We start from the raw sequence: 22995 nt of genomic DNA, 5'->3' as shown, positions 1-22995 counted from the left end.
AAAATATTTAAACCAGGCTGGCCTTGTATGCTCTGGGGACATTTGCTATGCACTAGCATGCAAAAGGTCCCCAATTAAATCCCTACAGCAGGTCATATGCTCCCGGGTCAACTGGGGTCTTTTTCCTTTTTGATATTAGTCCATTTTAATCTCCTTTCTCTATTATTAATAAATAAATAAACTACTATATATTTTTATTAATGTTCTTCTACATATGATTTGAAATATTTGAATGCAAAGCAGACATCATGAGAGCGACAGTGGCTTGGACTTAAAAGTATCACATTGGTGTTTAGATGATCACCAAATTGTTAAAACAGAATTGAAAGCAAGATATTAACCGATTTGATAAAGTTCTTTTGGCCACTGTCATGCCCATTCTATTGGAATCAAAGAATACAGACACCTGAATAGACCTTGATGGATTTAATTCTTCTTAGGTGACAAGTAAGAGCACATTTACAAGCCAGCATGGAGGGCTTTCTTGTTTGAAATCTTTTGAAACGTTTGGACAAAATACAAGTGCTACTATTTCCTTGTTAATGAGGAAGGATGTTACCAGTTTGAGTAAAAACCTGAAATGAATCTTAAGAACTACCTGGTTATGACACACCACTGTTTGGCTCGTGAATACCTCAAGCTTACAGTTTACTTATTCCTCTAATCAACATAACTGCTTCTAGATCTCAATATGTATACTTTAGAGGAAAGGCAGGAAAGGGGAGATATGATAGAGACGTTTAAATACCTACATGGTGTAAATGCACATGGGTCGAGTCTCATTTGAAAGGAAGCTCTGGAATGAGAGGGCACAGGATGAAGTTAAGGGGCGATAGGCTCAGGAGTAATCTAAGGAAATACTTTGTTACAGAAAGAGTGGTAGATGTGTGGAACATTCTCCTGGAGGAAGTAGTGGAGACAGAAACTATGTCTGAATTGAAGCAGGAGTGGGATAGGCATATGGGATCTCTTAGAGAGAGGAAGAGATAATGGTTACTGTGGATGGGCAGACTGGATGGGCCATTTGGCCTTTATCTGCCATCATGTTTTTATTTTTAGAAAGTAATTTAAGAATGATATGCTCAAATATAGCAGATTCCACCAACTCAAAATAGTGAATTCATGAGCGCTGTAAGAAAGACTGAGGTCCCATAGTAGAGAGTGCTTCTGCATTTATGATCCAATATGGGATACTAAAAACACTACGGATAAACAGAAAATAACAGGTTGAAAGACCACAGATGAAGGATATTTGGAGACAGAGACCACATCACTGAAGCCTTCATCAACTCACATTGGCTTCCAATCCAAGAAAGAATCCAATTCAAATTCTACTGCATATTATTCAAAACCCTACACGGAGACAGTCCATCATACTTGAACAATCGCCTCATCCAAGCACCCACTACAAGACAAAGAAAAACGCACGCCCCATTCATACCCCCCCCAATCAAGGAAGTAAAAAGAACAAAACTACACGACGGCCTCCTAGCCACCCAAGCCGCAAGACTGGACAACCAGATCTCCAACCTCTTGATGACCACCCCAGACTATAGGACGTTCAGAAAAGAAATAAAAACCAAACTTTTCAAGAAATTCCTGAAGCAGCAATAACATCACGACCGTTTAGTAACTCTAAAACTGACATTTGATCTACCCACTACTGCACTAATAATAACAAAAGAACTTCCACTATGACCACCTATTAACTCTTTGACAAACCACCTCACCCTCAACAACCTGCTAAATGTTTACAAGACCTACAACTTACCTCTCTAGCTAATCATTGTAACTCTGTCTTTTTAAACTAACCTTTGTAATCCGCCTTGAACCGCAAGGTAATGGCGGAATAGAAATCCCGAATGTAATGTAATGTAATGTAATTAAAGTACAAGATGTTGTCAAGAAGACAGCTTATGGAATTGTAGTCATTCATGGAACTCCAGCTAAAACCTTCTTCCTTTTAGAGGCTTAGATACACTTGCTGCAACTAATATATAACATAGTAACATAATAAATGATGGCAGGGTCCATCCAGTTTGCCCATAAGTTATAGTCATTAAAAAAAATACATGATTAAATTAACACCTCTTCTTTGATATTTTTGGGCCGTAGACTGTAAGTCTGGTATTGTCTTAGGTTCCAAATACTGAAGTTGCCGTCCAAGCTCATTCCAGCCTATCCAACCATCCCGATGCCAGTAACATCCTCATGTTCCAAATTAGTGGAGTTCCCACTAATGCCCACCCCAGCCCATCGTACACCGAATCACCATATATGGGACACAAACTGTACAAGTCTGTCCAAAACAGTTCACTGAACCATGCGGTGCAGAGCAACTGTGGGGCTTTCCCTATGTTCTAGTTTAAAAGATTCTCTTTTTCTAATGTTAGAATGGAATAAAAATTGGGCAACATTTTTGGAAAGGGGAGCCAAACAAATTTAAGGCTCTCTTTCACTATTGTCTCATCTATGCACTGATATTCCAAGTTCTGTCTTTCTTTGAGGTCCTACTGATGGAACAGGGAGCATGTCTGAGAATTCTAGCATGCATTTCAACGTTCTACCTAGAAGCCTAAAATTGACTTCAGAGACCCCCCTTCTATATCTTTGTATGTAGCTGGCATCCCATGTACCGTGATTGGAATCCAGACAGTGTTTGGGGGAGAAGCAGGTGATCTAGTTGATGTGAGGTTCACTACCTTCACACTAGTCAGACAAGTTATCAAGCAATCCCCACATCCCCTAGGCACCTAGGTATCAACATTCCTAATTCTTGAATCAGGAAGAGCTAACTCGCACCATCCTCCTGGGCACAAGACCTTGGTGCGAGGAGATAATTAGAAAATGAATGGTATAAAACAAACTAAGGATGGTAATGGGCATCCCGTATATGGTGATTTGGTTTAGGATGAGCTTGAGAGAGCTTTAATAGAAGCTCCAGGATGGCTAGGATAGGCTGGAGTGGGCTTCAATCTGAAATCCAGCAGTGGGAACCTAAAGACAGTACCAGGCGGACTTCTATGGTTTATTGCCCAGAAATATTAAAGACAATTTAAACATAAATGTATAATGAGTGTGAATGTTGGGTAGACTGGATGGACCATTCAGGTCTTTATCAGCTGTCATTTACTATGTTATTATGTTACTATTCCCTGGAAGGCAGGTTCTAGTTACAAGATCAAGTCCTGTCATATCAAGGTGATATTTTCCTTTCAGGTGACATTGCTCCACCAAATCATCAAAGGGGTTGTCAGATGGAGTCAGGACCTTACTATTTCCCTGTAAGTCTCCTCTATAAACCTGTCACTCTAGCCTCTAGGAATCGTATTCATTCACAGAGTCAGGAGCTCTTTGCACAGAGTGCACACATACAACCTCTCAATAACTATCATACACATGGCACTCTGTACAAACTACAGGATAATCTATGTTGCTTCTAGACTGATGTCTGCATTCTACTACTACTATTTATCATTTCTATAGCGCTGAAAGGCATACAAAATGCCATTCAAAGTTGTTTTGTTATTTAAAATTGCTAAGGGAGTAGGAAGCTATTGAACTAATGCAGGGATTCTCAACCCAGTCCTTGGAACATACATAGCCAGTCAGGTTTTCAGGATACCTACACTGAATATACACAAGACAGATTTGCATACTATGGAGATAGGGATACAGATCTCTCTTGTGTATTCATTGTGAGTATCCTAAAAATCTAACTGACTAGGTGTGTCATAAGAATTGGTCTGAGGACCCCTGAACTAATATAAGTCCTTCAAATGTATTATGTAACATTTCTGTTAAACAGACAAGGTGACTACAGTTTATCTATTTTATTAGGTTGGGCTTACTCCCTTATTTAAATCCGTAACTTATTTTCTGACTGGGTGTAATCTAGAAATCAAAAAAGATATGCATATGGTAAGTAGGAGTTAACACAGAAGGAATTCTAAAAGCTATTAAATATACTAATACCAACGATTCATCTCATAATCTTGCTACCCCTGATTTAATTCTCAGTTTCCTAAACTGCGATGCTCAAACTTCATATTTATATAGTCAGTGTCTGATTTCAGTAGTCCGGCAGGATTTCCTACTTTTAAGAGTCCCAAAGTTCATCTTAACAGTCATGATTAGCACTATTTAGGAAAGAGTAGGCAGTTGCTTCTTGGCTGAAAAAAAAATGCTCTGGTCTAAGACTTTTTAGCATGATATTGTAAATTATCCTGGTTACAATTATTCTTTGGAACATTCTGGAACATACAAATGCTTTTGCCTACTTGGTTTTCATGTTTCCAAAATAAAATAATAATTATTTTCATTTTGGGCCTCTTCTACTAAACCGTGCTAGTGGTTTTAGCGCTGGGAGCTGCGCTGAATGACCTGCGCTGCTCCCAAACACTCATAAGAACTCTATGAGCATCGGGAGCAACGTGGGCCATTCAGCGTGGCTCCCCGTGCTATAACTGCTAGCGCGATTTAGTAGAAGAGGGAGTTTGTTCTGTTAAATATTTTTAGTAGAAGATGCTGATCATATTTATGAACTCTCTGAAATGATGAATTTATAAAATGCACATGCATACAAACACTGTGAATACATACCTAGAAGCTGCTATTTCCACTTTTGTTCGTGCCACAGCAGCTGCCCTTTGGGCTCCTTCTATTGCTCTATCCACTTTTTCTTTAGTTTTTGTGTTTTTTATAGGTATAAGTTGCTTCCTTATTCCACGGACCAAAGTATTATTTTTATACTTTCCCTCTTCCTTTGTGCCATCTGGAAACATGGTGCAGCCATATCCATGCCTCTTATTATTTAACCATTCTCCTTCATATTTCATACCATTTGAACGCTCACTTACACCAAAACCAGTGCGTTTATCATTCTTCCACTCTCCCATGTATGTTTCTGTTGTGGTGGCATCAACATGGTCTTCCACTGGGCAATAATCAAAATCACCATCACCAAAACTAATTGTAGAGTTGGCATCACTAGAACTAATTCTGCTCATTGCTGCATCACTCCGAACAGAGCTGCGTTTGCTAGATATTGACGTTTTAGATTCAGATTTCTTTAATTTTATGCTGCCAAGAAGGGATCCTCTTCTAAACAGACCTTTTTTCTTACTAGCCATTACTTCAGAGTCACTGTGAAAATTCAACACAAATCCACCTCTTGTCCCGGCTGGACTTTCTGTGGTAATGTCGTGCAGAACAGTCCCATTGCTTTGCTCGCTGCGAAGGGAGGACAAAGATGTTCGGAGGGGAGAACGAATCACTGTAGCCATGCCGTAGGGCACACTTTGACGTACACCGTATCCATGCCGCATCCCTCCCATCCATTGTCCTTGGTATGTACCTTCAGAAAAACCAAAGAAAGCAGTGTAAACTCTTGCTTAAACAAAAGACCACCAGTTTCACTCATACCCACATTTTTAAAGCCCATAAAATACTTCCAGTGCAAAAGTCATTCTACTTGGTGAAAAAATTTAGAAATACCAGCATCTCTTTTATATGATGAAATATAGGCGCTGGTCGCCTATCCTTTGAGATTTTATGATGTTTGCTTTCATTATTGTGTATGTGTTGGATTTTTTGTGCTTATTGTTATATATGTGTTTTGATTATATATGTACAACAATAAGCTAAAAAAGCCAAATGGTTATTTGATAGTTAAGTATAAAGAATCCTAAACCATTAAAAAAGTCAAAATGGACTGTAGGAGAAAAAAGTTTTCTTTCTCTTGGAAGAAATCCCAGAATGGGAAAAACTACTCCATAATCTGAGGCTTGTCCTTGTTTGTTCAGGTGGAGGGGCATCGAAAGGGACGTCTAACTCCGTTTACGTCCATCTCTTAAGTCGTGCAAAGTTAAAAAGAGCCTAAGACACATTTTCAAAAGAGACATCCAACTTTTTTTTACTTTCAAAAATTGTCCAAGACGCTAAATCGTCCATCTTTATACCACATTTCCGTCCAACTTTCCGTCCAAGTCCAAAACGCCTAGAACAAGTCCTGTTGGATGTGGGAGGAGTCTGCAAAGTGATGGACTGAACACCCAGACATGGCACCTAAATAGTGGGGTACCTTACAAGGCACTGCTGTGAACTTCACAAAAAGGGTGCCATGGCTTCTCCTCACTACAGCTCCCTTATAGGCGACGGTGAGCCCCCCAAACCACCTCCAGAATCCCCTAGACCCACTTATCTACCACCCCAATAGACCTTATGGTTGCAGGAGCCACTTATATGCAAGTCAAAAAGGGTTTTGGGGGTGTATAGGGGAGTGCACATGTTTAAGTATCAATGCAGTGATTACAGGGGCTTATGGGCATGGGTCCTCCTCTCTATGGGTCCCTAACCCACCCCCAAGATGACTTAAGCTGCCTCTGGGCTGGACGACTAGGCTTTCCTATGCCAGGCAGCCAGGTGATGATGGTCTAGAGGCTGAAATTTAAAGTTGTGAATATAATTTTTATGGGGGTGGGAGGGGTTGGTGATCATTGGGGTAGTGTGTGGGGGTCTGTGTTATGTGTTTGAAGTGCTTATATGGTGAGTTTCGGTGGGTTTTTGTGACTTAGACCATGTTTTACATGGTCTAAGTCACAACGTCCAAGTTCCGCCTAGGCTCTTTTGTTAAACTTTCGGTTATACATGCTGTACGACTAAGTTTAAGCCGGCCCACGTCTCGCCCAACTCCCGCCCTCAACACGCCTCCCGAAACTCCCCGTTTAGCTTTGGACATTGAGCGGCACTATGAAGGCATAGGTCGATTAGAAATACGTTCAAAACCCGGTTTTAATGGTTTTGGATTCTTTATACTTGATTTTGTATGTGCCATGTTGTAACCCAAAGAAACCAAAATGGAATTGTCCAGATCAGAATGATGTGCACTAAAAAAGTGTCCTCCAACTCATCTGATCTGGACAATTCCATTTTGGTTTCTTTGTGTTTGTGTTTTCCCCTGGTTTGTTCTTTCTTCCATGTTGTAACCCGCCTTGGGAAAAGCGGGATATAAATAAATAAATAAAGATGCCCATCTATAAAAAGGGGATCATAAATCTTAAGTATAACATTCACTATACAGTATGAAAATCGGTGAGGATTCTGGAACATTTTCTTTTAGGTTTTAAATTTATGCTTTGGCAGAAAATGTTTTGAATCTAGATTTTAGAGCATCCTCTAAGCAGGCATAAGTGATCGTGCTGAAGTACAATATTTTGGCCTGTATAACATAATGCTGTTGTAATAGTTAAGAAAACCCAGAGACAATAAAAAGCCAAAAATTATTAACACATCATGGAAGTGACATGGTTGTCACATCATGCAATTCACTTGCCAATTACTGCAGAAGCCCCCTACCCCACCCCATTCAAAGAAAGTATAAGCACTGCTAAAAAAAAAAACACACACAAAAAAAACCCCTCACATTTATATTGTGCATTTATGTTGAAAATAAATAAAAGTTCAATGCATTTGAATGAACCTTGTTTTCATATTAATCACAAATAAAATAAATTTATTGGCCATATTGGTGAGAATATTTTCAAAAGAACTGAAGAGACACATAGCAAAATACTGAAGATTGAATCACAAAACCCTAAGTTCAAAGGATATGCCAACAAAAGTTATTTGAAGGCTACATGTTCAAACATCAATACATAAAAAGTTAATTCAGTTTAAACAAAATAAGTTAAATAACAATGCTACCACATGAATGGGTCCTTTCGTTAAGGCATGCTAATGGATTTAGTGCACACTGATTCAATAAACGGCACCTAAATCGGCCAGCACCTAAAAAAATGGTGCCAGCCGCATGTCAATCAACACTTCGGAGCCATTTACAGAATCGTTGTTAGAGAAGCCTATGTAAAAACTTAGGCGCCTGAAATATAGGCCAGGGTTTTAAGGGACTATATTTCAGGAGCCTACATTTTTGGAGAAATCATGCTCCATAGAAGCGTCCACTTAGGCATTAGACACCGCTAAGTGCCATGCGATAGGCACCTTATTTTATAGAATCAGATAGGCACCTATTGCCCTATTAAACTCTTTTCCTTTTATAGAATAAGTCCCTAAGTGCCATACAGCCCATAGTGTGCGCTAAATTCATTTGTGAATCTTAGTAAAAGGACCCCTAACCAGACGAAGGTGATACCATTTTATTGGACCCAACTAAATACAATTTGAAGGGGAAAATTATTTAACTGTGTACCTCCATTTAGGTTCGCCAAGGCTATATGAGAGATGCTGATTCTGTAATGGAACCTAGACAAGTCCAGTCTAAAGGACTGTGGTGCCCTGAGCCAACTTTTGCATCAACATCTCTCACACATTGGCCCCCCACCTGCCCATGATTGAGTATTTCTCCTTTTACTCCCTTCATGCCTGTGATACAGTATTTCTCTCATCTGCCCCCACTCCAGTCTACCTTTACACTTTAGAACAATGTTCTTCAACCTTTTTACACCTATGGACCGGTGGAAATAAAAGAATTATTTTTTGGACCGGCAAAACTACTAGGACTGAAATTTAAAAACCCCGTTTCCGCCCCATCTCCACGAGCTCGGTCCCCCCAAACCATCTGATCCCATCTGCACAAGCCTCAGTTATGATTTTATATTGAATGTATTTTATTAAAGTATAAAAAGAAACAATATTCTGTACAATCGTCATTTTATAAATACAAATACTACAGAGCAAGGATCAATAAAACCCCTATCTCCCCTCCCCTTCTACTATCAAGAAAACTAAATAAGCCAAATTATTACAGAATGCTACACAGAAATATCATGCTAACAAAATACCACAGTCACACATAGCATGAATAGTGTTAGAGGGGTGCAACTGGGGCAAATGCCCCCTGGTCAGAGAGAACCCTAAGCTGTTATAGGGGAAAACACCCTCCAGGGATTCAAGACAAAGTTAGACAAGTTCCTGCTGAACCAGAACGTACGCAGGTAAGGCTAGTCTCAGTTAGGGCACTGGGCTTTGACCTGGGGGCTGCTGCGTGAGCTGACTGCTGGGCACGATGGACCACTGGTCTGATCCAACAGCGGCAATTCTTATGTTCTTATGTACAGTACAGTAGGGGACACTATAATGTTACAAAGCAGCATACACTGCATATCCAAAAGATGATCCTTAAGGTGGCCATACAGGTTGAAAATGCAATGGCGAAAACTAGGGTGAATAGGGAGAGATACGTATGGCCAGGAGGAAAAGTGAGGTATTGCTGTCCCTATTTAAGGCTCTGGTGAGACCTCATTTAGATTATTGCGTACAACTCTGAACACACCTTCAAAAAAATATAAACAGGATGGAGTCAGTCCAAAGGATGGCTCCTAAAATGGTCAGTGGTCTTTGTCACAAGGCGTATGGGGACAGACATAAAGATCTCAATATGTATACTTTGCAGGAGAGGGGAGATATGATAGAGATTTTTAAATACCGATGTGGCATAAATGCGCATGAGGTGAGTCTCTTTCAAATGAGAGGAAGCTCGGGAATGAGATGGCATAGGATGAAGTTAAGAGGTGATGGGCTCAGGAGTAATCTAAGGAAACACTTTTTTACAGAAAGGGAGGCAGGTGCATGGCATAGTCTCCCAGTAGAGGTGGTGGAGAAAAAAACTTTCTGAATTCAAGAAAGTGTGGGACAGGCACATGGAATCTCTTAGGGAGAGAAGAAGATAGTGGATGCTGTGGATGGGCAGTCTGGATGGGCCATTTGGCCTTTATATGCCATCATGTTTCTATGTGATGCATGTAGGTCAGCGTAAACCCTACACATGCTGCAGCTCATGTAGCAACTAATAAAACTATATTTTGTATTATTACGAAGAGCACTGTAGTATAACCCATGCTACATTTGCTAGTGATATTATTCTGGTATGGAAAAAGCTTCTCTTTCACCCACTCAGCTGTTTCTGTAGTGACATATGTTCTCTGATGCACTGGAGGAGTCGGATGACTGATAGTGCTCTAAATACCCCTTCTGTTATAGAAGATTTCAGTCTGGGTTGCTTTTCTGTTGCAGCTTCCTTATTGATTCAACCAAGGTGTGGTCTTTCTTATTGGCCTGGCTTTGAGTTTAAGCCTCATTTCTGGTCTACACTTGGATACTGGTTTGTGAACACTTAGAGGGTAATTTTATAACAGGGTACCTGGCTTAGCAGGCAAGAGGACACCTATTTTGGTCCTGTTTTATAAAAGGAACATAGGCATCAATTTATTTTTTTTAACACCATTGCAGTAATAGCACGTGTTTCATTAATGGTCCCTTTTAAAAAGCCACTGTAGGGAATACCGGCGCGGTAAATATGATGCAGCCCACAGGAATTGAATGGGCTATGTTGCACTTGCTGTATGGGAATCACTTTGTAAAAGGGGCCCTAAATGTGCAAACATTATTTATGCCTGCTTGAAAACAGAATAAGCAAAAGCATGTACAAATTATCATTTTATAAACAACATATGTACTTCGTGATTTTGCCCACTCTGCCCAGACCATACCCCTCCCCCAGTAATCTGAAGCTTAAACAGATAAAACTTAAAATCAATTTATGTGGTTAGTTTTACCTGTCAAGCAGCAATATATTGGAATTCTCATTTAAAGGTTAGATTGGAATTATCCTATCTGAGATTTAGAAAGTTAGTAAAGGCATTTGTTTCAGAAAATATTAAAGTATCGTAAATACTGTACATTTTAGTTTTGAATTTTAACATTTGTACCTCTCTAGATATGCCTACATTCTTAAGTTATAATCCGCAGTGAACCAGATTTGGTTAGTGGCAGAATATAGATTGTAATTCACACCAATATATACAGTTTTATACCCAACTTAATTTTATAAAAGCCATTGCATTAAAATGATAACCACCCCCTTGAAACAGACCAATCATATTTTGCATGTGCAATGTGGAATGAGCCAAATCACATTTGCCTGACTATTTCACGAGTCTTTGTGCTACCAATGCACAAAACCTGATACCATCTGTATATGCCTTATGCTGAACCTTGTACACAGAAATCCTTCCTTTTGCTGATGCACAGTCTAATATTTGCTATAATACTGTGATGACAGGGTTTTGGATGTTGTGCTTCCCTCCCTAGTCCTTTCTTTGATTCTCTCTAATCCTGTAATACATCTACCCAATAACTAACCATAACAGTCTAAAATAAAGCCTAAGGCCTATTACAAGCACCCTCAATTTACCATGAAATTTTTCTTCCTTAGAAAATCTTCCTTACAAACCTTTTGTCTAAATAACTTGCTATTTAACTCATGTGAATTTCTCAAATATTAATGTTCCCCAAACATCAGTTCTCTTTATAGAAAGGAAAGATCCTTAGAAATCACGGAGCCTTTCACACAGAAGTTATTGAAGAGACACCTGTTTTGCAGTATGAAATATACGGGAATTGACATTCTGTACAGGTATAAGCGCTGGTTGCTTGTCTGTTTATGCTTTAAATGTGTATGATTTGTATTGTGTATGTTTAAATTGTGAGCCACTCTGTAAAAAGCGGGTTACAGACAAATAAACAAACAAACCCTAAGGGGATTACACCTGGGGCATTTTATGTGGCATTCACTAGAGATCCATCTGTGGTGCCTCATTTCTCTGCTGGGATATCTGTGTAGCCAGTCTAGTACAAATGATGGCACCTCCTTGTTTTGTGTATTTTTCATTTGGATGTAGGGGATTTTTTGTTTCCAAAAATGGTTCTAAAAGATAGACGCAAAAAGCACATTTGTGAAAAAACAAGATAGACATTATGTGGTTTTGAAAATGGTCATATTCACAAATGGATTTTTGCGCATGTAGGACAAAACATCTAAACTCAGATTTAGATGTCATACCGAAAATGCCCCTCTGCATATACCATATGCTTCATTGAAAAAATGGTGTCAGGCCAAAAGCGCGCCGGGACAAAGGCGCGAGCAGACAACTGAGCGCAGTGCAGAGGCGTGCGCCGAAGAAAAAGACTGTTTTTAGGGGCTACGATGGGGGTGTGGGGGAGAGCCCCCCCACTTTACTTTATACAGATCGCGCCGCGTTGTGGGGGGTTTGGGGGGTTGTAACCCCCCACATTTTACTGAAAACTTAACTTTTTCCCTGTTTTTAGGGATAAAGTTATGTTTTCACTAAAATGTGGGGGGTTACAACCCCCCAAACCCCCCACAACACCGCCGCGATCTGTATTAAGTAAAGGGGGGGGGGCTCCCCAACAAAACCCCCTGTCGCAGCCCCTAAAAACAGTCTTTTTCTTTGGCGCATGTCTCCATCTTGCGCTCAGTTGTCGGCGCACGCCTTTGTCTTCCGCGTTACTGTCTATGAACCGAAAAAATACAAACAAGTCCAATTTCACTGCTTAATCCATTGGTGTAAACATATGCAACCTGTAAATCTATCCCTCTTCATATCATACCAAAAATTAATCTAAGTTGCCATATTGCAAAGGCAGTTGCAGACACAAACCAAGCTTGTAAATAACAACTTCTTGATCATCATCTATCCAACACAAGAAGTGGCAAAAATATCATCTGTGGTCTCCTTCCATAGAGAGCCCATAAGCTAATTCTTATCTTTAAGGGTTCATCTTACTAATGTACGCCATGGGACCGGATAAACTGCACCCCAGAGTGCTTAGGGAATTAAGAGATGTCCTGGCGGACCTGTTAGCTGCGCTCTTCAATCTTTCCCTAAGCACGGGAAAAGTCCCATTGGACTGGAAAACAGCTAACATCATTCCGCTCCACAAAAAGGGTTGCAGGTCAGAGACTGCAAATTACAGACCGGTAAGTCTCGCATCCATAGTGTGTAAACTTATGGAAACACAAATTAGATACGATTCTGAACGACGAGATGCTGAGGGATCCCCACCAGCATGGATTTACAAAAGGAAGGTCCTGCCAATTCAATCTGATCAGCTTCTTTGACTGGGTAACGAAAAAGTTAGATAAGGGAGAGTCCCTGGATATCGTGTATTTGGACTTCAGTAAGGCTTTTAATAGTGTCCCACACTGCAGGTTATTGAACAAGATGAGTTCGATGGGACTAGGAGAAACATTGACTGCATGGGTTAAATACTGTCTCAGTGGCAGACTTCAAAGGGTGGTGGTAAATGGTACTTCGTCTGAAACATCGGGAGTGATCAGTGGAGTGCCGCAGGGCTCGGTCTTGGATCCAATCCTATTTAATATCTTTGTACGGGACCTGCCTCAGGGGCTTCGAGGTAAAATTGCATTATTTGCTGACGACGCTAAACTGTGCAACGTAGTAGGCAGAGAAACCGGGCCCGACACTATGACGCAGGACCTACTTTTATTGGACAATTGTCCACTACTTGGCAGCTGAGTTTTAATGCCAAAAAGTGTAAGGTTATAAACTCTGGTAGAAGAAACCCCTGCAGAATTTACACCCTGAATGGTGAGACCTTAACAAGAACTATTGCAGAACAGGACCTGGGAGTAATCATTAGTGAAGATATGAAGATTGCCAATCAAGTGAAGAAAGCTTCATCTAAGGCTAGACAAATGCTAGGTTGCATCCGTAGAAGTTTTGTCAGCCGAAAGCCCGAAGTTGTAATGCCGCTGTACAGGTCCATGGTGAGACCTCATCTGGAATATAGTGTTCAATTTTGGAGGCCACATTATCACAAGGTTGTGCTGAGAATGGAGTCGGTTCAGCGAATGGCCACTAGGATGGTCTCAGGACTCAAGAATCTCTCATATGAAGAACGTCTAGATAAGTTGCAGCTATACTCTCTTGAGGAACGCAGAGAGAGGGGAGACATGATAGAGAAGTTCAAATATGTTACTGACTGTATTGAGGTGGAAGAAGACATATTTTTCCTTACAGGACCTATGATAACAAGAGGGCATCCGTTAAAAATCAAGGGTGGGAGATTTCATGGTGACATTAGAAAGTACTTCTTCACCGAAAGGGTGGTTGATCGTTGGAATGATCTTCCACTTCATGTAGTTGAGGCCAGCAACATGCTCGATTTTAAGAAAAGATGGGATAAACATGTGGGTTCACTTCGAGGAAGTGCTTAGGGGGGAGGGTTCTTATGTGGGCAGACTTGTTAGGCCGAAGGCCCTTTTTTCTGCCATCATATTCTATATTTCTATTACTTGAAGGCACTAAGGGGAGAATTCATGAAAGGATGTTAAGTGCGTAAGCATGCTCTAGCCACTAAAGACGCTGATAGAATATAATGGGCATCTTTAGTGGTTAGTGTGCGTTAATGCAACTGCACGCACAACCCCCACGCCCCCCAAATTACATATACAATAAAACTTTGGATTGCAAGTAACTTGTTTTGCAAGTGTTTTGCAAGACGAGCAAAACATTTTATTTAATTTTAACTTGATATACAAACAATGTCTTGCAATACAAATACATACAGTATACACACATCACAACTGAGCTGATGGTTCTTCTCTCTCTGGCGCTGCAAGAGTGTAGTGACTGTTCTAAACGAGCAAGGTCTTGCAATAAGAGTACATATATTATTTTGTATTAAAGTTTTTGAGTTGTGGAACGAATAGTCTGAGTTTCCATTATTTCTTATGGGGAAATTCACGTTGATATATGAATGTTTTGGATTACAAGCATGTTTTCGGAATGAATTATGCTCATAAACGTTTTACTGTACTACCTCCTGTGTGTTATAATTACTCACAAAATTAAGTCCCATACTGAGGACGTCATGCCTGGTGAATGTTTTTATTATTTATTTTATTAGGTATTTATATACCACCTATCAAGGTTATCTAAGTGGTTTACAATCAGGTACTCAAGCATTTTCCCTGTCCGTCCCCATGGGCTCACAACCTAACATACCTGTGGCAATGGCGTATTGAGTGACTTGCCCAGGGTCACAAGGAGCAGTAGGGGATTTGAACCTACAACCTCAGGTTGATGAAGTTGTAGCTCTAATCATGAGGCCACTCCTTCCTCCAATATCCCACTGACTTTAAAATATATACCTTAGAGCGCAATAAGCTGTCTTAAAAAAATACTAGAAATACCGTGTAACTTCAAATGTCAAAACAGAGTCTAAACTTAAGCATTAGCCATGAAAGGTAGTGTACCATGTATTCCTCTGTGGACTAAGTGACAGGTAGCAAGTGTTCCTTCTACACATGCAATGCCCATTTTTATGCATATGTGATGCTGCCTGTAGGATATTATATGTCAAGAATCTAGAAGCCATGATAACTTGATCTTCAAATTCTGATCCAGTGGAATAAATGACAATGATGAAAAAATGCTCCACTGATGAACACGAAATACACATCAATAAGGAAGTATCAGTCCACCAGCGATAGGGGAGTGACTGCAGTTAGAAAGTGCTTGGTTGGGACAGCATGCTGAATGGAATGTGTTTCTGTGTGGGTGTTTTTCTGTAACTGGGAAAAAAAGAGAACAGGAGAGGCAGTTTGAAAGGAGCAATTCACTAATTACTGTGTTTCTGTATCTATATTTCTATGCTGCAGATGCTAGAACCGCTTCTCCTACAGAAATGCACTCGTCCATTTTGGAGACATTTTATTTCTCTGTAACCCCACAGTCCAACATATTTTCACTGGATTTCTCCATGACATTTTTGGAGAATAATTTTGCTCTCAGAGACTTCACGTCCCCTTATGTATACTTACTTTCCCATAAAATCATGAAATGACAAAGAATCCTTAGTTACAAGGATGTAAACATGTAACCTGAAATTTAATTTGATCTGCAGCTGGGCTTCAGGGTCTTTATCTGGAAACATTTTCTGCATTTAATTAAAATGAGTCTCTATAATTTAACCATATTAATCAAATAGAGAACAGACCTCATATTATGAATTCTCAACAAGATTCATAATGTGTCTCCTTTGTTTAAAGTACCACATTAACTTAGAAACGATAACTATAGCACTTTTAAATTACACAGCACTATTGCTTAAATACCCTAAGTATAAGTCAGAAACCTTCAACAGATAAGTCATCAACATAATTTGAGCTTTCTTCAGATGTTTCTCAGTATCTTAGATATTTGCTGATGTATGTAGTTTATGGCTTAAACATGAAATAGTATTCTGCACGGATATAAAGTGTTTTAAAATAGCTGCTCAGAACCATCTTTTTCTATGAATAATTAAGATATTTTCTTCTTTTAGGAGCAGAATGGAATTACTAGAACCTGAAATTATAACTTAGGGCCCCTTTCACAAAGCCATGGTAGCAATTCTCACACAGCAAATAAGACACAAACCATTCAGTTCCTAAGGGATGCATCCCATTTCCAGTGTCACTATCATGGCTTTGTGAAAGGGGCCCTGAATGAGTACTTGCTACATATTTCAAATTGTAAAAAAAAAAAAAGAACACCGTATAACAAAATTCTCTTTTCTTTTTTTAATCCCTGGGTAATAAGTATTCTTTCTTAATTGCCTATGCCACAAAAATATATCATTCCCCTCAAAATAAAAAGGAACTGCAGAGCAAATATACAAGATGCAGGCACTTTATTCAGTCAATTACCGGTAGTTGGTCCATAATATAAAACCACCTTTTTCCAGAAGGAGGGACCCAACATTAACACATCTTCCTCAGGGGTCCTAGATTTCAGATTTGAAAAAGAAAAGTGGACTGCAACAAATGTGCTTTGAAATCCGACGACAAAATAGTAAATGCTGTGGTGAGAAACGTCCCTAGCAACGCTGTGAGCTCACATTTCTTTTACAAATCAGAAATCTGGGACCCCTGAGGAAGATGTGTTAATTGAAACACGGACCGTTTTTGGACACTCCATGTGGAAAAAGGTGGTTTTATATTATACAACAACTGATTGACTCAAAGTGCCTGCATCTTGTACATTTACTCTGCACTTCCTTTTTGTTTTGCGTTGTTGGATATCCACTGCAGACTTGTTGGATCCCTTCTTCCTTGTTGACCTCTTATCATTCCCATAAAACTTTGCTTTTGTGACCAGGACATTAATATCTTTTTTTTGCAAAACATTCCATCCCAAATGAACTTAAGAGAGCTTTTCACTAAGGCACACATCTGGCAGATGCATTTTGCCATGTATGCGGCCAATTAATCAAGACAAGAGGGAAAAAGTATTCCATAGACGCAAAAGTATTCCATAGATGTGCGATGCCTACAAGGCTTATTTCAGCATCCCTATTGGGGATCAAGACAAATTTTGGGCACCTCACTTCACATGAGAGAACTGACAAAAACATCTGGAAGGTAAGACAATTTTGTTTTTCACTAAGATAGTGGAATTTTCTGCTATAAAATTTCTTGAATGTTTAATTTTTAAAATTATTTAAATCTTAAAATGTTCAACATTATTTGAAAATATATCATATATGAAATATTTTGTGAGAATATCATACACAGTCATAGGTGAAATAAATTTATTGTTTTCATTACCACAATTTCATTTTGTTCTTCTACAGGATGGTTCAGAGGGGAAAAGAGTCATGAAGTTTTCTGTCCCGAGAATTTGGCAGGAACCCACTGACCACACAAGCAACTGCTACTTTTGCATGGTGGACACTTTCAAACATTTAACTAGCAAGCATGCATCTGCAATCACGTATCCAGACATTACTTCATCCATCCCCCATATGCCACATTGCCCTGAGATCCCCATACCCACTCCCCCAGAAGATAGCAGCAAGTCAGAGAGTGAGGGAGACATTGTAGACCCAGTTTACAATATTAATGGTGTGGCTGATGAGAGAAACTGATACTATCCAAACCAAAAAGACCTCAATGACTTATCAGAGATCTTGATCTCACCAAGTCCAAAGCTGAGTTTTTGACATCTGGGCTCAAGCAGTAGAACTTGTTGGAAGAAAGTGTGCAAGTCACAAATCAGAGGAAGCATCACCAAGCTTTTTCCACCTTCTTCACCCATCAAGAAGGGCTCTGCATCTGCCACTAAGACCAGTTTGCTTGAGACAATTGGAATCATCTGTTACCCAAAAGAGTGGTGTCTTCAATGACAACTCTTCCAGAAGCATCAAAGTTATGCTGTTCCATAAAGGGATCAAGTACCCATCTCTTCCACTGGGTCAGTGTACCTCAAAGAGGATTACAATAGCATCAAAACCTTACTAGGTGCCTTTTAAGTATGATGAGTATGGCTAGGAGGTGATTGGATACTTCAAAACGGTGGCATTCCAATGGGTCTCCAAGGTGGTTTTACCAAGTTTCTCTGCTATCTCTGCCTTTGGGACAGAGAGGTGCACTACCAAAGGCAGGACTGAGTTCTCTGCAGGTAGAAATGTCATCAAATAGGAATCACTGGTGGACCCCAAGAAGGTGCTGATGTCACCGCTGCACATCAAATTGAACCTAATGAAACAATTTGTCAGAGCTCTAGATAAGGAGTTAGCAGCCTTTAAGTTAGCAGCCTTCAAGTTCCTTCAAGACATCTTCTCTAATCTGAGGCAAAGGTCAAAGCTGGTATCTTCATTGAACCACAGATAAAGAAGATCCTGGAGTACAAGAAATTTCTCAAGCAGCTAACTAGAAAGAAGAAAGTGGCTTAGAACAGTTTTGTAGCAGTGGTTCGGTGCCTCTTGGCCAATCAGAAGGCCAGTAACTGTGAGCTCATTTGAGAATCTGGTGAAGAATTACAGTAAAATGGGCTGTAGGATGTCTCTCAAAGTCCATATTCTTGATGCTCATCTTGAAAGATTCAAGAACATGGAAGCATACTCAAAGAAGCAAGGTGAGTGCTTCCACCAGGATATACTGGACTACGAATGCCACTACCAAGGACAATATAATGAGAACATGATGGGAGAGTATATCTCTGGGCTGATTCATGAAAGTGACTTACAATATAATCACAAATCTCGAAAAACTACTCACTTCTAAATCTCCTGTGGTCATCTTGTATAACTTCAATATAAATACATGTTAATTGTGATTCATTTGTTGCTTTCTATGACTTTATAAGAATTAAGATGAAAATTCAGTGTTTTTATGTTTTACAACTGCAAAATTTGACTAACTTGGTAACAAAAGCAAAGTTTTATGGAAATGACATTTTGTACACTTTTTAGGCATGAGCAATTAAGAAATTACAGTTACTGCTCAAGAACAAAAATTGTGTTATTAGTTCAAATCAGCATTCTCAAAATGATTTTAAAACGTTTTTATTTTGAAGTTTCAGAATGAATTATTTCTGCAATTAAATTGACAACATAAGATATAAAGTAAATATAACACCACTATAACATTTTGTAGTTTATAGGTGACAGAAGCTTGAAGTTTACCCAAGAAAACATTAAAACCATTTCAATTTTACTTTGTATATGCATTCATAGTTGGACATTTCTACAGTGGCAAGGCAATTAGAAGCAATTTTTAAAGAGAATCATACAGTTGCCACATTAAGCCACTTGAATGCATGAAAATAAAAGTTCAAACAAAACATGTTATTAGGGATGTCTAAATTGCATTACTAATATATGTGGTCTAGCAGGCCCCTCCAATCGGTCAAATTAAAGGGCCCCTTTTACAAAGCTACATTAGCGATTCCCGGTGAGGCAAATGCAACACAGCTCAAAGGAACTGAATGGGCTGCATCATATTTACCATGCGGGAATCCCTATTGCAGCTTTGTAAAAAAAAGCCCAAAATGAGCAACTCAGGGAAAACATAACAAATAGATAAATATTCTGGGCCTCTAAAACGTCACACAAAAAGGAATAATTCAGCATCATGAAAATTATTTTAAGCATTTATATTCTGCTTTAAATCCAAAGCAGATACATAAAATCAACACAAAAACTGCCTTGTTCAGTGCCAAGAGATTTACCTTAAGAAGGCAGTATCCTACACAGGTATTTGTAACTGGGAAAAATGCCACCTGTCAAAACTGACAAAGAAACCTTTAGCCTCCAGATACAAGGAGGGTTGAAGTCTGTGGCCAAGTCTACCGCAGTTGCAATTAGCGAGATTAAGGGTTTTAGCTATGCATAACAAAGATTAAAGAGCTTAAAAGATGAGCTGCTAAGAAAATTATAACTGACAATTTTTTATACTATTTAGCCCTTTCCGTTTTTGCTTAATTTCTTTTCTCTAGCAATGAATTCTACAGCTTAATTGTAGACTGCATGAAAAATTGTTTTTGTCTGACATTATAAATGTACTGCTTATTAACCTTAGAGTGGCCCCCATAGATTTTGCATTATCCATAGACTTCTGTCATAGTTCGTTCAGCTATTTCTTCTCCAGGCTTGAAGAACCTTAACCTATTAGCCTTTCCTTCTCTAATGTCTCTACATGGTGGCTACTTTACAAGCACTGTTCACGCTTTAAACATCTAAATCCTAGCACTTAACATTTTTGTGGCCAAAACATATGTCAATGTTTTACAAAAGAAAAGAACAAAATGTTTAAATCACTAAAAGATACAGGGCCTGTGGAGGTGTGTTAGGGGCAGTACGGGGGAGTGTCAAGGGCAGTGATGTGTCAGCAACATCTATGCACAATTTTGGAAAGCATGTCAATATACATCCAGTGCTAGATTAATGTTGGGATATAGACCAACTTTAAATCACGATTATGTGTTACCGCAGCTTGTCAGTGTGACTGCCATTTTTGTCCCCCCAGGTCTGTTGTGTGAAACCACACTTACTTCAACCCTCGCCGTCCAATACCATACCAAATGCCTCTTGCCTCTCACCTGTCTCCTTCCCCTCCTCCCCCTCCGGGGTGCAGTGGATCCCTCCTGTGATCCTGTCTGGTTCTGTGAGGTTTTCTTTGTGGGAGAGCTGTTGATTTTGAGCCAGTACACACCTTTCCATGCAGCCTCTCCAGAGACTAAAATGGCAAGCATTTGCAGAGTTGTTTCTAGAAGATTTGGGTGGCACAACATTCTTTTTATTTCAATTGCTTTTTGTGATTTGATAGCCTTTGTATTGTATTTGGTGATGGTGTCTGTACCTTGTTCTGTTTCTGTGAAGTGCTGAGTAAAATGTTAAAAACAACAACAAAAAAAACCCACTGTTCTGAAGAAGATTTAAACCAGGCACCCAAGGATGTCAAGTCCATTGCTCTAACCCAGTGTCCTGCAAACTTTCTCGAGCTGCAGCACACTATAGATAGTGGCCGCAGCTCGAGGCACCCAGAAGTGCATGGGTGTCACCATGATGATATGACATGCATACGCATCAGACAGGCTCTGAGACGCCAGTGGGGGATGCCAACAAGGTGAGAGGGCCGGAGAGGAGAGGCACTGGTGCCGGCTGACTGCCTACAGGACATGTCTCACCGCGAGAGGCAGTCTGCCGGCACCTCTCCTCCTCCTCAGTGTGCCGTGGCACACCTGAAATCTCAGGAGGCACACTAGTGTGCCGCGATTCAATGCTCTAACCGCTAAGCCACTCCTTCGCTGAACTCAGCACTGCTCCAAGTACAAAACATTTTGCATCTCTGAGCTGCATTTTGTATATCAGAGTAGAGTGGCAGTAGCTTATTGGCTAAAGCACCCAGCTTTGATATCCAGGGAAGCTTGGCTCAAATCCCACTGCTGTTCCTTTCGATTGGTTGAGCTACTGCTGGAGAAGGTGCAAGCAAAATCCAAATGAACATTTAACTCCTCAGGGCAACACAAAACATTTGCTTGCACTATTCGTTTTGTACTACCAGCACAGGTAGTGCTAGATGTTTTCTCCTGCAGGCAGGGATATCACACACTGTTGGCCCAATTCAATAAATGGCGCCTAGCAGTTGACTATTGGCACTGTTTGGCACGGTTGTCAGTCAACCACTAGGCACCATTTATAGAATCCCGGTTAGCGGTGCCTACACATCCTAGAGGTAGGTGGCAGTATATTAGGTCAAGCTTTTATTTATTTATTTTTTGGGGGGAGGGGGTTGTTAATTTTTATACTGCTTGGACAAGGTGTATTAAATGGTTTACAATCAGGTACTCAAGCATTTTCCTATTTATCCCTGTGGGCTCACAGTCTATCTAATGCACCTGGAGCAGCGAAGGATTAAGAGTCTTGTCCAAGGTCACAAAGAGCATTGCAGGGTTTAAACCCACAACCTCAGGGTGCTGAGGCTGTAGCTCACTATGCCACACTCTCTTCCTTTTCCCTGGCTTAACTTGGATGCCTAGCGAATCAGCGATGTCTAAGTAAACCACACCTTTTCTCTGCTCCTAACTGCATTATTAGGAATCAGAAGGCACCTTCACTTAGGCATGGAATTCCTCAGAGTGCCTAACTTGATTTTAACTTAATTAACTTCAATGGTACAGTCAATTACAACACTATTTAAGGTGCGGATTTTGGGTAGCTGGCAACAGATGGCTTCAAATACAGAACCTAACTAAGGCACCATCTATAGAATCAGGCCCTACGTTTTCATCTAAGGGGCAGGGCATGATGATATGTGCTAGCATGGGCCATTTTCAGCTTCACGGGCACCCTTCAGTATAGTTGTTTTTTTTCCAGAAGTTTTATATAGCCACATTTTGAGTCATCACTGTTTATGTGCTTTTTTGAATGCTTTGGTCAGGGAGCGGAGATATGTTGATGTTACATTACGGTTCTACATTTAGTTCAGGGTTTGTAAAATATGTTCAATACATCAAAAAATCTCAATGAACTCGAATCAACTGGATTGCTCCCACACAAATAAGATTTATGTTGACAGATAAGTGTCCCTTCATATTTAAAAGAGACTTTTTTATTTATAAAGATTCTTTCTGGATTTATAATATAGTGTTCACTTGCAACAATTTAGCAAAATTCACAATAAGCAGCACTAAATACTTATAAAATAATTGCGGGGGGGGGGGGGGGGGAGGGTCTTTGGGCCAATGAATGAAACAGGAACCAATATAAACTAGCAGTCTGCACACTGCACAACAAAGTTTTTGCTTCCTGAACACTGCTGGGTGTTTCTTATAGAATTTTGGGTGCTGATCATGAATATTACATCAAAAATTACCCATCACGTAC

The 22995-nt window shown here is 39.9% G+C and overlaps 1 protein-coding gene across 4 annotated transcripts in view; it reads right to left on the bottom strand.

Annotated features, from left to right (window-relative positions):
• The window catches only part of JPH1 (junctophilin 1), a 235427-nt gene that overhangs the window by 180528 nt on the left and 31904 nt on the right, over positions 1 to 22995 (bottom strand). For 3 of the 4 annotated variants that reach the window (XM_033933306.1, XM_033933307.1, XM_033933305.1), the window contains exon 2: positions 4603 to 5356. The exons of the other annotated variant lie outside the window; for it this stretch is intronic. In XM_033933306.1, coding sequence (XP_033789197.1) covers positions 4603 to 5356 — 754 coding nt within the window. The remainder of the gene's footprint in view (positions 1 to 4602; positions 5357 to 22995) is intronic. 4 annotated transcript variants of the gene reach the window in all.

The sequence above is a fragment of the Geotrypetes seraphini genome, chromosome 2 (assembly GCF_902459505.1).
Source record: "Geotrypetes seraphini chromosome 2, aGeoSer1.1, whole genome shotgun sequence".
Classification (NCBI taxonomy): Eukaryota; Metazoa; Chordata; class Amphibia; order Gymnophiona; family Dermophiidae; genus Geotrypetes; species Geotrypetes seraphini.
Note: the sequence above shows the minus strand (reverse complement) of the source record. Positions and strands in the feature narration are given on the sequence as shown.